The following is a 15,077-nucleotide window of genomic DNA, read 5'->3' as shown; positions in this document are numbered from 1 at the left end:
AGTTACATTGACTCCAGTAGATGGTTATAGGGTGTGGGACAGGATGTGTTTACAGTTCTCATTGACTCCAGTAGATGGTTATAGGGGGTGGGACAGGATGTGTTTACAGTTCCCACTGATTCCAGTCGATGGTTATAGGTGATGGGGCAGGATGCGTTTACAGTTCCCATTGATTCCAGTAGATGGTAATAGGGGGTGGGACAGGCTGTGTTTACAGTTCCCATTGACTCCAGTTGATGGTTATAGGGGGTGGGACAGGATGTGGTTACAGTTCCCATTGATTCCGGTAGATGGTTATAGGGGGTGGGACAGGATGTGTTTACAGTTCCCATTGACTCCAGTAGATGGTTATAGGGGGTGGGACAGGATGTGTTTACAGTTCCCATTGATTCCAGTAGATGGTTATAGGGGGTGGAACAGGATGTGTTTACAGTTCCCAGTGACTCCAGTAGATGGTTATAGGGGGTGGGACAGGATGTGTTTACAGTTCCCATTGACTCCAGTAGATGGTTATAGGGGGTGGGACAGGATGTGTTTACAGTTCCCATTGAGTCCAGTAGGTGGTTATAGGGGGTGGGACAGGATGTGTTTACAATTCCCATTGATTCCAGTAGATGATTATAGAGGGTGGGACAGGATGTGTTTACAGTTCCAATGTCTCCAGTAGATCGTTATAGGGGGTGGGACAGGATGTGTTTACAGTTCCATTGTCTCCAGTAGATGGTTATAGGGGGTGGGACAGGATGTGTTTACAGTTCCATTGTCTCCAGTAGATGGTTATAGGGGATGGGGCAGGATGTGTTTACAGTTCCCATTGACTCCAGTAGGTGGTTATAGGGGGTGGGACAGGATCTGTTTACAGTTCCCATTGATTCCAGTAGATGGTTATAGAGGGTGGGGCAGGATGTGTTTACAGTTCCACTGATTCCAGTAGATGGTTATAGGGGATGGGGCAGGATGTGTTTACAGTTCCTACTGATTCCAGTAGGTGGTTATAGGGGGTGGGGCAGGATGTGTTTACAGTTCCCATTAACTCCAGCAGATGGTTATAGGGGGTGGGACAGGATGTGTTTACAGTTCCAATTGATTCCAGTAGATGGTTATAGGGGGTGGGACAGGATGTGTTTACAGTTCCCATTGATTCCACTAGATGGTTATAGGGCGTGGGACAGGATGTGTTTACAGGTCCCATTGATTCCAGTAGATGGTTATAGGGGGTGGGGCAGGATGTGTTTACAGATCCCATTGATTCCAGTAGATGGTTATAGGGGGTGGGACAGGATGTGTTTACAGTTCCCACTGATTCCAGTAGATGGTTATAGGGGATGGGGCAGGATGTGTTTACAGTTCCCATTGATTCCAGTAGATGGTTATAGGGGGTGGGACAGGATGTGTTTACAGTTCCCATTGACTCCAGTAGATGGTTATAGGGGGTGGGACAGGATGTGCTTACAGTTCCCATTGACTCCAGTAGATGGTTAGAGGGGGTGGGACAGGATGTGTTTACAGTTCCCATTGACTCCAGTAGATGGTTATAGGGGGTGGGACAGGATGTGTTTACAGTTCCCATTGATTCCAGTAGATGGTTATAGGGGGTGGGACAGGACGTGTTTACAGTTCCCATTGATTCCAGTAGATGGTTATAGGGGATGGGGCAGGATGTGTTTACAGTTCCCATTGATTCCAGTAGATGGTTATAGGGGGTGGGACAGGATGTGTTTACAGTTACATTGATTCCAGTAGATGGTTATAGGGGGTGGGACAGGATGTGTTTACAGTTCCCATTGACTCCAGTAGATGGTTATAGGGGGTGGGACAGGATGTGCTTACAGTTCCCATTGACTCCAGTAGATGGTTAGAGGGGGTGGGACAGGATGTGTTTACAGTTCCCATTGACTCCAGTAGATGGTTATAGGGGGTGGGACAGGATGTGTTTACAGTTCCCATTGATTCCAGTAGATGGTTATAGGGGGTGGGACAGGACATGTTTACAGTTCCCATTGACTCCAGTAGATGGTTATAGGGGGTGGGACAGGATGTGTTTACAGTTCCCATTGATTCCAGTAGATGGTTATAGGGGGTGGGACAGGATGTGTTTACAGTTCCCAATGACTCCAGTAGATGGTTATAGGGGGTGGGACAGGATGTGTTTACAGTTCCCATTGATTCCAGTAGATGGTTATAGGGGATGGGGCAGGATGTGTTTACAGCTCCCATTGATTCCAGTAGATGGTGAGAGGGGGTGGGACAGGATGTGTTTACAGTTCCCATTGACTCCAGTAGATGGTTATAGGGGGTGGGGCAGGATTTGTTTACAGTTCCATTGATTCCAGTAGATGGTTATAGGGGGTGGGACAGGATGTGTTTACAGTTCCCACTGACTCCAGTAGATGGTTATAGGGGGTGGGACAGGATGTGTTTACAATTCCCATTGATTCCAGTAGATGGTTATAGAGGGTGGGACAGGATGTGTTTACAGTTCCATTGTCTCCAGTAGATCGTTATAGGGGGAGGGACAGGATGTGTTTACAGTTCCATTGTCTCCAGTAGATGGTTATAGGGGGTGGGACAGGATGTGTTTACAGTTCCCATTGATTCCAGTAGATGGTTATAGGGGGTGGGACAGGATGTGTTTACAGTTCCCACTGATTCCAGTAGATGGTTATAGGGGGTGGGACAGGATGTGTTTACAGTTCCCATTGACTCCAGTAGGTGGTTATAGGGGGTGGGACAGGATGTGTTTACAGTTCCCATTGATTCCAGTAGATGGTTATAGGGGGGTGGGACAGGATCTGTTTACAGTTCCCATTGATTCCAGTAGATGGTTATAGAGGGTGGGGCAGGATGTGTTTACAGTTCCACTGATTCCAGTAGATGGTTATAGGGGATGGGGCAGGATGTGTTTACAGTTCCTACTGATTCCAGTAGGTGGTTATAGGGGGTGGGGCAGGATGTGTTTACAGTTCCCATTGACTCCAGCAGATGGTTATAGGGGGTGGGACAGGATGTGTTTACAGTTCCCATTGATTCCAGTAGATGGTTATAGGGGGTGGGACAGGATGTGTTTACAGTTCCCATTGACTCCAGTAGATGGTTATAGGGGGTGGGGCAGGATGTGTTTACAGTTCCATTGATTCCAGTAGATGGTTATAGGGTGTGGGACAGGATGTGTTTACAGTTCCCATTGATTCCAGTAGATGGTTATAGAGGGTGGGGCAGGATGTATTTACAGTTCCACTGATTCCAGTAGATGGTTATAGGGGATGGGGCAGGATGTGTTTACAGTTCCTACTGATTCCAGTAGGTGGTTATAGGGGGTGGGGCAGGATGTGTTTAGAGTTCCCATTGACTCCAGCAGATGGTTATAGGGGGTGGGACAGGATGTGTTTACAGTTCCCATTGATTCCAATAGATGGTTATAGGGGATGGGGCAGGATGTGTTTACAGCTCCCATTGATTCCAGTAGATGGTGAGAGGGGGTGGGACAGGATGTGTTTACAGTTCCCATTGACTCCAGTAGATGGTTATAGGGGGTGGGGCAGGATTTGTTTACAGTTCCATTGATTCCAGTAGATGGTTATAGGGTGTGCGACAGGATGTGTTTACAGTTCCCACTGACTCCAGTAGATGGTTATAGGGGGTGGGACAGGATGTGTTTACAATTCCCATTGACTCCAGTAGGTGGTTATAGGGGGTGGGACAGGATGTGTTTACAGTTCCCATTGATTCCAGTAGATGGTTATAGAGGGTGGGACAGGATGTGTTTACAGTTCCATTGTCTCCAGTAGATCGTTATAGGGGGAGGGACAGGATGTGTTTACAGTTCCATTGTCTCCAGTAGATGGTTATAGGGGGTGGGACAGGATGTGTTTACAGTTCCCATTGTCTCCAGTAGATGGTTATAGGGGGTGGGGCAGGATGTGTTTACAGTTCCCATTGACTCCAGTAGATGGTTATAGGGGGTGGGACAGGATGTGTTTACAGTTCCCATTGACTTCAGTAGATGGTTATAGGGGGTGGGACAGGATGTGTTTACAGTTTCCATTGACTCCAGTAGGTGGTTATAGGGGGTGGGACAGGATGTGTTTACAGTTCCCATTGATTCCAGTAGATGGTTATAGGGGGTGGGACAGGATGTGTTTACACTTCCCATTGATTCCAGTAGATGGTTATAGAGGGTGGGACAGGATGTGTTTACAGTTCCCATTGAGACCAGTAGGTGGTTATAGGGGGTGGGACAGGATGTGTTTACAATTCCCATTGATTGCAGTAGACGATTATAGAGGGTGGGACAGGATGTGTTTACAGTTCCATTGTCTCCAGTAGATCGTTATAGGGGGTGGGACAGGATGTGTTTACAGTTCCCATTGTCTCCAGTACATGGTTATAGGGGGTGGGACAGGATGTGTTTGCAGTTCCCATTGACTCCAGTAGATGGTAAGAGGGGGTGGGACAGGATGTGTTTACAGTTCCCATTGACTCCAGTAGGTGGTTATAGGGGGTGGGACAGGATGTGTTTACAGTTCCCATTGATTCCAGTAGATGGTTATAGAGGGTGGGACAGGATGTGTTTAGAGTTCCATTGTCTCCAGTAGATGGTTATAGGGGGTGGGACTGGATGTGTTTACAGTTCCATTGTCTCCAGTAGATGGTTATAGGGGGTGGGACAGGATGTGTTTACAGTTCCCATTGGCTCCAGTAGATGGTTATAGGGGGTGGGACAGGATGTGTTTACAGTTCCCATTGATTCCAGTAGATGGTTATAGAGGGTGGGACAGGATGTGTTTACAGTTCCCATTGACTCCAGAAGATGTTTATAGGGGGTGGGACAGGATGTGTTTACAGTTCCCATTGATTCCCGTAGATGGTTATAGGGGTTGGGGCAGGATGTGTTTACAGTTCCCACTGATTCCAGTAGATGGTTATAGGGGGTGGGACAGGATGTGTTTACAGTTCCCATTGACTCCAGTAGATGGTTATAGGGGGTGGGGCAGGATGTGTTTACAGTTCCATTGACTCCAGTAGATGGTTATAGGGGGTGGGACAGGATGTGTTTACAGTTCCCATTGATTCCAGTAGGTGGTTATAGGGGGTGGGACAGGATGTGTTTACAGTTCCCATTGACTCCAGTAGATGGTTATAGGGGGTGGGACAGGATGTGTTTACAGTTCCCATTGACTCCAGTAGGTGGTTATAGGGGGTGGGACAGGATGTGTTTACAGTTCCATTGTCTCCAGTAGATGGTTATAGGGGGTGGGACAGGATGTGTTTACAGTTCCATTGTCTCCAGTAGATGGTTATAGGGGGTGGGACAGGATGTGTTTACAGTTCCCATTGTCTCCAGTAGATGGTTATAGGGGGTGGGGCAGGATGTGTTTACAGTTCCCATTGATTCCAGTAGATGGTTATAGGGGTGGGACAGGATGTGTTTACAGTTCCCATTGACTCCAGTAGATGGTTATAGGGAGTGGGGCAGGATGTGTTTACAGTTCCCATTGATTCCAGTAGATGGTTATAGGGGGTGGGGCAGGATGTGTTTACAGTTCCCATTGACTCCAGTAGATGGTTATAGGGGGTGAGGCAGGACATGTTTACAGTTCCCATTGACTCCAGTAGATGGTTATAGGGGGTGGGACAGGATGTGTTTACAGTTCCTATTGAATCCAGTAGGTGGTTATAGCCCTGCGATTGTGGGAGCTGAGAGTTGGGGGAATAGTGACACTCTCGGCGCTGCATTAGCACAATCAGTCTGTGGGTCAGAGGGGAACAAAAAACGACAAAGGCTAAAACATAGACAACTTACCAAGTTGACAAGAGGACCCCCAGAGTTTCCAAACTAGAACACAAAGAGGAAGAGAATTAGCTTCCAGATTACAGTCAAATCTTCAAACAAATTGCCCTATTGTAAATTGATTGACTCCCCCACTCAGGGCCAATAGTCTTTTCCTATTCACGCAATCAGAACTCTTTGTAATTTCAAAAGCCTTTGTTCGTTCTCCTCCTAATCTTCCTTAACCCAGTGCCAACAGTCCCAATATTGAGTCTTTCCATAAAACTGTGGGTTTCTCAGCCCCGACCTCTTCCTGGTGAATGTGCACCATCCATTTTTATGTCCTCTCTGTAAGGGTGAAACTGGGGCAAGTAGATGCGGGAGAAGGGAAGAGAACGATCTGTGACTGGGCTGAGCTGGAGGGCAGTGGGACCAGGTTTAACTGCAGGGTGAACCTGCTGGCTCCAGTTTACACAAGAGGTCTGGGTCAGACACTCCCAAATGAAAGCAAAAGACGGTGGGTGCTAGAAACCGGAAATAAAAACAAAATGCTGGAATAACTCAGCAGGTCTGGCTGCACTTATGGAGAAAGAAACAGAGTTAACGTCTTAAGTCTAATATGACATCTTCAGAACTGAAGAGCAGTAGAGATGTGATGGGTTTTATGCTGTTCAAAAAGTGGGAAGGGGCAGGTGGAACAAAAGGGAAGGTCAGGGATGGGCTGGAGGGTCGGGGAGATTAAATACCAAAGATATCATTAAAAAAGGGCAAAGGGAGTGGTAATGGAGCAGCAAAGGAACAAAGCATTGGCCTAGAGAAAGTATAAATAGCAGAATAAAGGTCAGTGCTGTCTGAAATCAAATCATGAAACAAGATACACACTGTCACTTAGGGGGAGAAATAATTCAAAATGGACGACAGACTTCATGATCTCAAGTTGTTGAACTCAATATTCAGTCCGGAAGGCTGTAAAGTGCCTAGTCGGAAGATGAGGTGCTGTTCCTCCAGTTTGCGTTGGGCTTCACTGGAACAATGCAGCAAGCCTAGGACAGACATGTGGGCAAGAGAGCAGGGTGGAGTGTTAAAATGGCAAGCGACAGGGAGGTTTGGGTCATTCTTGCGGACAGACCACAGGTGTTCCGCAAAGCGGTCACCCAGTCTGCGTTTGGTGTCTCCAATGTAGAGGAAACCGCATTGGGAGCAGCGAATGCAGGAGACTAAATTGAAGGAGATGGAAGTGAAGCACTGCTTGACCTGAAAGGAGTGTTTGGGACCTTGGACAGTGAGGAGGGAGGAGGTAAAGGGTCAGTTTTTACACCTTCTGCGACTGCATGGGAAGGTAATAATGTGTTGGAGGTGATAGGGAGGAGCAGAGTGTCACGGAGGGAATGGTCCCTATGGAATGCCAACAGGTGGAGGGGAGGGGGTGAAGGGAAGATGTGGTTGGTGGTGGCAACATGCTGGAGTGGTGGAAGTGGTGGAGTTCCATCCTTTGAATGTGGAGGCTGGTGGGGTGGAAAGTGAGGGTCAAGGGGACATTATCATAGTCCGGGAAGGGTGGGAAAGAGTGAGGGTAGAACTGCAAGAAATGGGTTAGACATGGCTGAGGGCCCTGTCAACCACAACTGCTGAAGGTTGCATCATCAGAACAGATGTGATAGAGATGGAAAAACTGGAGGAATGGGATGGAGTCCTTACAGGAAGCGGGGGAGGTGGGTTTGGGGGGGGTGGGGGGGTGGGGGGGGGTGGTGGGGAGGAGGAGTGGGGGTGCGAGGCAGCTGTGGGAGTCAGTGGGCTTGTAATGAATATTACTGGACAGTCTATCACCAGAAACGGAGAAAAAGAGGTCGATGAGTTGAAGGGAAGTGTCGGAGATGGACTCCCAACATGGTCCTACCCTGAAACATAAAGAGAAAATGCTGGAAAAACTCAGCAGGTCTGACAGCGTCTGTGGAGAGAGAGAGGAACAGAGATAATGTTTACAGTCTGTATGATTCTTCTTCAGAGCTCTGAAGAGTCTCACCAACTCGAAACGTTAACTCTGTTCCTCTCTCCACCGACACTGTCAGACCTGCTGAGTTTTTCCAGCATTTTCTGTTTTTGTTTCAGATTTCCAGCATCCGCAGTATTTTGCTTTTACCTTATGGTCTCACCCTGGTTGTAAGGTACCCTGTTTGGTAAGTCCCAAGGTCAGAAAAGATATTAAATAATCTTTTGTTTAGCTGCTGTTGGTGTGTCATTCTGGAGCAGCAGACAGTCTTTTTTCTTCTTCGTTTTATTGTCCGTGACTTCAGGAGACACAGCAGCAGCACTCTCTGACTCTCACCGTCTCACAACGTGATCACACTCCCACAAAGTACACGACATCACTTTCCAACACCCAGGAACAGGAGGATGCCATTCAGCCCCTCCAATCCTGATCCACCATTGATAGCCATAGATCCTGGAGGATTTATATACTTCAAACTTATCTTAAAACATCCAATTGCCCCCTAATCTCAAAGGGTTTGGGGGAAGAGGGCTCCAGATTTCCAGCCCTGGATGGAGGAGTGGTTTTGTGGCACAGTGGGTGGTGTCCCTGCCTCGGAGCCAGAAGTACCAGGTTCGAGTCCCACCCCAGTACTTGTGGTCAAGGAAGGTGTGTTCATACCATGGTCAAAGCAGGTTTGGAAACCCTTCCAACACACGCCAATGACAGGCGGTAAGAGTGGGCGAGATTCCTGGCCAGCTGTGTGATGGAAAGTAAATTGGGGCCTCTACCATCACTCTCTATAGCTCCAGATGACAACATGCATGGAACGGTGCACACTGTCACAGACTCCAAGTGAACTGTAACACTCCACCGCCATAAAATGCTTTCTGGTTTCATTCCCAAATGGTCCAGCTCTCATTCTAAGTTTCCTTCTATTTATTCTGGACTCTCTCCCCACCCCACCCACCCACCACCAGAGGAGACAGCTTCTCCCAATCTACTCTAACCAATCCCTTATCGTTTTAAGCATCGGAACTTAGTGACGCTGATTGAGGGGTGAATGTTGATCAGGACACCGGGAAGAACTCCAGCAGTGGCCATGGGACCTTTTACATCCCCACAAGCTGGCAGACAGGGCCTCAGTTTAACGTCTCATCCTCCCATAGTGCAGCACTCGATCCTTTCTGGCACTGGGAGCAGGAGCCTGGATTATGGGCTCAAATCTCCGGAGTGGGGACTTGAAGCTACAACCTCTCACTCAGAAGTGAGGGTGTTCCCCACCAGGTCATGGCTGGTAAGATTCAGCAGAGCCTTCCTGTCTGCCTCATTAGCACAAAGAGCTGGGCAAAGAGAAGTCAGTGCTTGCGGGTGGGATTTAAGTGCATGATGCACCCCGTGGTCAAACTGCCCACTGTCCAATGTACTTCAGATAGAGAGAAACAGCTCCCATCGCACCAGCATGCAGCCCTGAACTTCCAAAGCAATGCAGCGTCAAGCTGAGTTCAGCTGTCTGCTGACCTCCTTCACGAGGCACTCAACTCATGTCTTTGCCTCAAGTCAGTGAAGAGTTTGCAGGAAATTTTTCCACAGTGACCGATCAATATAAATCCAACGGCAGCAGATCCATTTGCAAAAGAAACCTGGAAGTAAATGCGGGTCTCGGTGGAGGTGACTGAGCCTGTCAGCATGCCACAAAATGCCACATGGCTCACCAGTGTCCTTTAGCGAAAGCAGGCCGGCCATCCTTAGCTGCTCTGCTCAAGTGGGTGACTAAAGCCCCACAGCAACACAGTGGAGCATCACGTGAAGTGGTCACTGGGTTAGAGCAAACAGCACAATGGATGTACCTATGCCAGACGGACAACAGTGATTGAAAACCTTCTCAAGACCAATTCTCAGATGGGCAACAAACGCTGGTCTTGCCGGCGACACCTAGATCCCACGAATGAGTGATTATAAAAGCAGCGCGGTCTATGTTTATGATCACGCAGCCTACGTACTCACATCAATGGAAGCATCGGTCTGAATATATTCCATATCCGAACGGGCCAAGCCAAGCTCCCGGCTCCCTCTGTGCACCGAGCTGACGATCCCGGAGGTGATGGTGTTCTGGAGGGCAAAGGGACTGCCCATTGCAACGACAAACTCCCCGTGTCTGATCTCAGAGGATACACCAAGGGGCAGCGTAGGGAGAGGAGCCTGAGAGAGTAAAGCACACAGTCAATATCAGCTGGACATCGCAACTGGTATCACCCTGAGGCTACACCAAATAACACCCCAGTGCCACGGGAAGCACCACCCCACTGTCACGGGGAGAGATGCCCCGACCTCTCCCATCTGTCATGGGGAGAGTTGCCCCGCTGTCACGGGCAGTATCCCCCACCCACCCCCACCCCGCGGTTCAGTTCCTTACCCTGGGGTTGATTTTGATGGTGGCGATATCAGCCACCTGATCAACAGATTGAACTGACGCCTCGTACATCTCCCCATTTGCCAGCTTCACCCGCACCCGCCGCTTGTTGGCCACCACATGGGCGTTGGTGACGATGAGTCCGTCCTGTGTCACCGCGAATCCTGAACCATTGGAAATTGGCATTTCCCGACCACTGAACGGGTGCCTGGGGAGCAGAGACACGGAGTTACAGAGTTTCTCACTGCCGAGAGTCTCTTACTGCTTGACCATTAACCTGCCCGGTAACTCGCTGCAATACTCCCTCCCTCTCAGCCTCCCCCTCTTTCCTTCCCCCTTCTTCCATCTCACTCGCTCTCCCCCTCCCCTCCCGCTCTCCCATTCCCCACTCGCTCTCCCCCTCCCCTCCTGCTCTGCCCCTCCCCACTCGCTCTCCCCCTCCCCTCCCGCTCTCCCCCTCCCCACTCGCTCTCCCCCTCCCCACTTGCTCTCCCCCTCCCCTCCTGCTCTCCCCCTGCCCACTCGCTCGCCCCTCCCCTCCCGCTCTACCCCTCCCTCCCGCTCTCCCCCTCCCCTCCTGCTCTCCCCCTCCCCTCCTGCTCTCCCCCTCCCCACTCGCTCTCCCCCCCCCCAGCTCTCCCTCTCCTTCTCACCCACCTCGTGCCCTCTCTACCCCCACCGCCTTCCTCTCCCCCTCACCCACCTCCCTTGACCCTCTCCTCCTCGACCCTCCCTCTCTTCCCCTCCACCTTCCCTTCTCTCACCCTTGCCTCGACCCCCTCTCTATTCCTTCTCCCCCTCTCTCTCTCTCTCTCTCTCTCTCCCCCCCCCCCCCCCCCCCCCGCCTCCACTCCCCCCCCCCCCCCCCCCCCCTTACCTCCCCAGGATTTCTATGTAAACCACCGCCGGTCCGGTTTTCTCCACCACATCCGCGATGAAGTTGAACCTGAAGCGGGGGCTGTCCGGGGGGACGGGCCGGGCGGCCTGGACGGCGGGGAGGAGCCGGGACAACCCGAGGCCTGAGCCGAGCCTCCGGCTCCCCGGGTCCTCCTCCTCCCGGCGCCGCCGCCGCCACAGCAGCAGCCCCGCCGCCGAGCCCAGGCCCAGGCCCAGGCCCAGGCCCAGGCCCAGGCCCAGGCCCAGGCCCAGGCCCAGTGGCCCCCAGGAGCCGGGCCTGGAACCGGCTTCCTCCCCGGCCTGTCCTCCCGAACCGGAGCCGGAGCCGGAGCCGGAGCCAGAGCCAGAGCCAGAGCCGCTACTCAGGGCCCGGAGCCCGAGCCCGGACCCTGTCCCTGTCCCCGGGACCCGGGCCCGGAGCCGGAGCCGGAGCCGGAACCGGAGCCGACAAAGAGCGCGGACAATGGGCGCCGCCATCTTGGCAACAAGAAGAAACTTTATCAACATCGCCGAGGGAGACAGGGTCAAGGGTCGGGGGGGTCAGGGTCAGGGGGTCAGGATCAGGCAAAGCCCCTGGTGGGAGTGGTTGACAGGCCCTTTGACAGTAGCTATACTGCAGGAAGGGAGCATTAATGAAGAAATAATTGGGGGGGGGTGGGGGGAGGGGGAGGGTCCTGCCCCCCAAAACCCAATCGGAGGTGACCAATCAGCACCCACTTCTCCTGCGGTATAAATTGTTGTTCTCTTTCAAATTTGGCATTAAACCCGGGGGGGGGGGGGGGTGGGGGTGAAAGGTTATCGGGGGCTGGGGGGGGGGGGTGAAAGGTTATCGGGGGCTGGGGGGGGGGGGGGGGGGGGGGGTGGGGGTGAAAGGTTATCGGGGGCTGGGGGGTGAAAGGTTATCGGGGGCTGGGGGGTGAAAGGTTATCGGGGGCTGGGGGGGGGGGTGGGGGTGAAAGGTTATCGGGGGCTGGGGGGGGTGGGGGTGAAAGGTTATCGGGGGCTGGGGGGGGTGGGGGTGAAAGGTTATCGGGGGCTGGGGGGGGTGGGGGTGAAAGGTTATCGGGGGCTGGGGGGGGGGGGGGTGGGGGTGAAAGGTTATCGGGGGCTGGGGGGGGGGGTGGGGGTGAAAGGTTATCGGGGGCTGGGGGGGGTGGGGGGGGCTGGTGGTAAGCGGGAATGTGGGGTTCGAGGTTACACAATCAGGTCGGATACGGTCTTGTCGAACGGAGGAGCAGGCTCGAGGGGCCGAGTGGCCTTCTCCTGCCCCTCATTCGTATGTCTCGGTAGCACAAGTCAAACTGGCAAGTGTAGCCGGGGGTCGGGGGGGTCGGGGGGGTGGGGGGGGGCGGGGTGGGAATGGGGTGTGTATTTGGGACAGTTTCTTCAAACAGTAGATTCCGGAACCAACCAAGGAACACACTACTTCAGACACGCCTGCGCACGCTCAGAGGCCGAGCTCCAAGTCATGGTCGACACCTTAACCGGAGCGTACAAGAGCGTGAACCTTACACTAAACATCTGTAAAGCAAAGGTCCTCTACCCACCTGCCCCCTTACACATGGCACTGCCGCCCGGTTATCAAAATCCCCACGGCGACGAGGCCTTGGACAACGTGGGCCACTTTCCAAACCTGGGGAGCTACTGTCAACAAGGGCAGGCATCGACGATGAGGTTCAACCCCACCTTCAGTGTGCCAGCACAGCCTCCAGCCACCTGAGGAAGAGAGTGGTTGAAGGCCAAGGCCTCAAAACCCGGCACCAAGCTCATGGAAGCATGGAAATCAGGCAGAAGGACTGGGATATAATTAAAGAAATTAGCTTAGAACGGGAGGAGGTTCTAAGTGGTCTGGTAGGCTTAAAAGTAGATAAATCTCCAGACCCGGATGAAATGTGTCCCAGGCTGTTGAGTGAGGCAAGGGAGGAGATAGCAGGGGCGCTGGCAATAATTTTCAATACCTGTCTGACCACAGGAGAGGTGCTGGAGGACTGGAGGACAGACAAGGTGTTACTGTTATTCAAGAAGGGAGGAAGGGATAAACCAGGGAACTACGGGCCAGTCAGTCTAACCTCAGTGGTGGGGAAACTACAGGAAGCAATTCTGAGGGACAGAATTAATCTACACTTGGAGAGGCAGGGGTTAATCAAGGACAGTCAGCATGGTTTTGTTAAGGGAAGGCCATGTCTGACCAATTTTTCGAAGAGGTTACCAGATGTGTAGATGGATGGCAGTGCATTTCACGTAGTCTACTTGGACGTCAGCAAGGCTTTTGATAAGGTACCGCATGGGAGACTGATAACGAAGGTAAGTGCCTGTGGGATCCAAGGCAATTTGGCAAATTGGATCCAGAATTGGCCAAGTGGCAGGAAGCAGAGGGTGATGGTCGAGGGGTGTTTTTGTGACTGGATGCCTGTGTCCAGTGGGGTTCCACAGGGATCTGTGTTGGGTCCCTTGCTGTTTGTGGTATATATCAACGATTTAGACTTGAATGTAGGAGGGTTGATCAGTAAGTTCATGGATGACACAAAAATTGGTGGGGTGGTAAATAGTGAGGAGGATAGCCTTAGATTACAGGAGGATATAGACAGGCTGGTCAGATGGGCTGATCAGCGGCAAATGGAATTTAATCTGGATAAGTGTGAGGTGATGCACTTGGGCAGGACAAACAAGGCACAGGAATACACGATGAATGGTAGGACCCTGGGAAGTACTGAGGATCAGAGGTCCTTGGTGTGCATGTCCACCAGTCCCTTAAGGTAGTGGGACAGGTAGATAAGGTGGTTAAGAAGGCATATGGGGTACTTGCCTTTATTAGCCGAGGCATAGAATATAAGAGCTGGGAGGTTATGCTGGAACTGTATAAAACACTGGTTAGGCCACAGCTAAAGTATTGCGTGCTGTTCTGGAATCCACATTATAGGAAGGATGTGATTGCACTAGACAGAGTGCAGAGGAGATTTACCAGGATGTTGCCTGGGCTGGAGGGTTTTAGTTATGAGGAGAGACTGGATAGACTGGGCTTATTTTCCCTGGAGCAGAGGAGATTGAGGGGGGACATGATTGAGGTGTATAAAATTATGAGAGGCATTGATAGGGTAGACAGGAAGGAACTTTTCCCCTTGGTGGAGGGATCAATAACCAGGGGGCATAGACTTAAGGTAAGGGGCAGGAGGTTTAGAGTGCTCCTCCTCCAGTGAGTTGTTTAATTGTTCACCACCCCATTCACGACTGGATGTGGCAGGACTGTAGAGCTTAGTTGGTTGTGGGATCGCTTAGCCCTGTCTATCACTTGCTGCTTTTGCTGTTTGGCACACAAGTAGTCCTGTGTTATAGCTTCACCAGGTTGACACCTCGTGAACTAATGGAATCAGAGAGTCAGGGTAAATGGGTTATTTTCCATTTGACAAATTAGCTACTAGAATGCCATAGGCATCAGTGCTGAGGCCTCAAATATTACCATCTATGTTAATGACTTGGATGAAAGGGGCAACTGTATTGAAGCCAAATTTGCTGTTGATGTTAAGATGGGTAGGAAAGCAAGCTGTGGGGAGGATACAAGGAATATACAAAGGGACATACACAGTGGGCAAAAATTTGTTCGATGGAGTATAAGGTGGGAAATTGTTGAAGTTGTTCACTTTAGCTGGAAGGATAGAGGAGCAGAATATTATTTAAATGGAGAGAGACTGCAGAATGCTGCAGTACAGAGGGATCTGGGTGTCCTTGTACATGGGCAGAGTTTTTAGCTCAGAGTGTTGGCGCGCACTGAACCCACTCCAGCGTAAAATAGCACATGATGCCCGGTGAGAGTCCCGATGTCATTGTGCACTTGCACGATATTTCAGTCAGCAGGCACACAGTAACTGTGGAAGCGTGTCCTCCGACAATTAAGAGGGCAATTCACTGAATCACAGAGTGCAGAAGAAGCCCTTCGGCCCATCAAGTCTGCACTGACACGTGAGAAACACCTGACCTACCTACCTAATCCCATTTACCAGCACTTGGCCCATAGCCTTGAATGTTATGAT

The 15,077-nt window shown here is 51.3% G+C and overlaps 1 protein-coding gene across 1 annotated transcript in view; it reads right to left on the bottom strand.

Annotated features, from left to right (window-relative positions):
- LOC121276006 (serine protease HTRA2, mitochondrial-like) overlaps nucleotides 1–11,556 on the bottom strand; it is a 98,242-nt gene extending 86,686 nt beyond the window's left edge. The window contains exons 1-4 of the mRNA XM_041183954.1: nucleotides 11,030–11,556; nucleotides 10,156–10,360; nucleotides 9,747–9,941; nucleotides 5,804–5,836 (exon numbers count right to left, since the gene is read on the bottom strand). Of these exons, the coding sequence (XP_041039888.1) occupies nucleotides 5,804–5,836; nucleotides 9,747–9,941; nucleotides 10,156–10,360; nucleotides 11,030–11,556 (960 nt within the window). The remainder of the gene's footprint in view (nucleotides 1–5,803; nucleotides 5,837–9,746; nucleotides 9,942–10,155; nucleotides 10,361–11,029) is intronic.
- Between the last annotated feature and the right edge of the window lie 3,521 nt (nucleotides 11,557–15,077).

The sequence above is a fragment of the Carcharodon carcharias genome, chromosome 1, assembly GCF_017639515.1.
Source record: "Carcharodon carcharias isolate sCarCar2 chromosome 1, sCarCar2.pri, whole genome shotgun sequence".
Classification (NCBI taxonomy): domain Eukaryota; kingdom Metazoa; phylum Chordata; class Chondrichthyes; order Lamniformes; family Lamnidae; genus Carcharodon; species Carcharodon carcharias.
The sequence above is the reverse complement of the archived record's forward strand: the minus strand, read 5'-3'. Positions and strand labels throughout refer to the sequence as shown.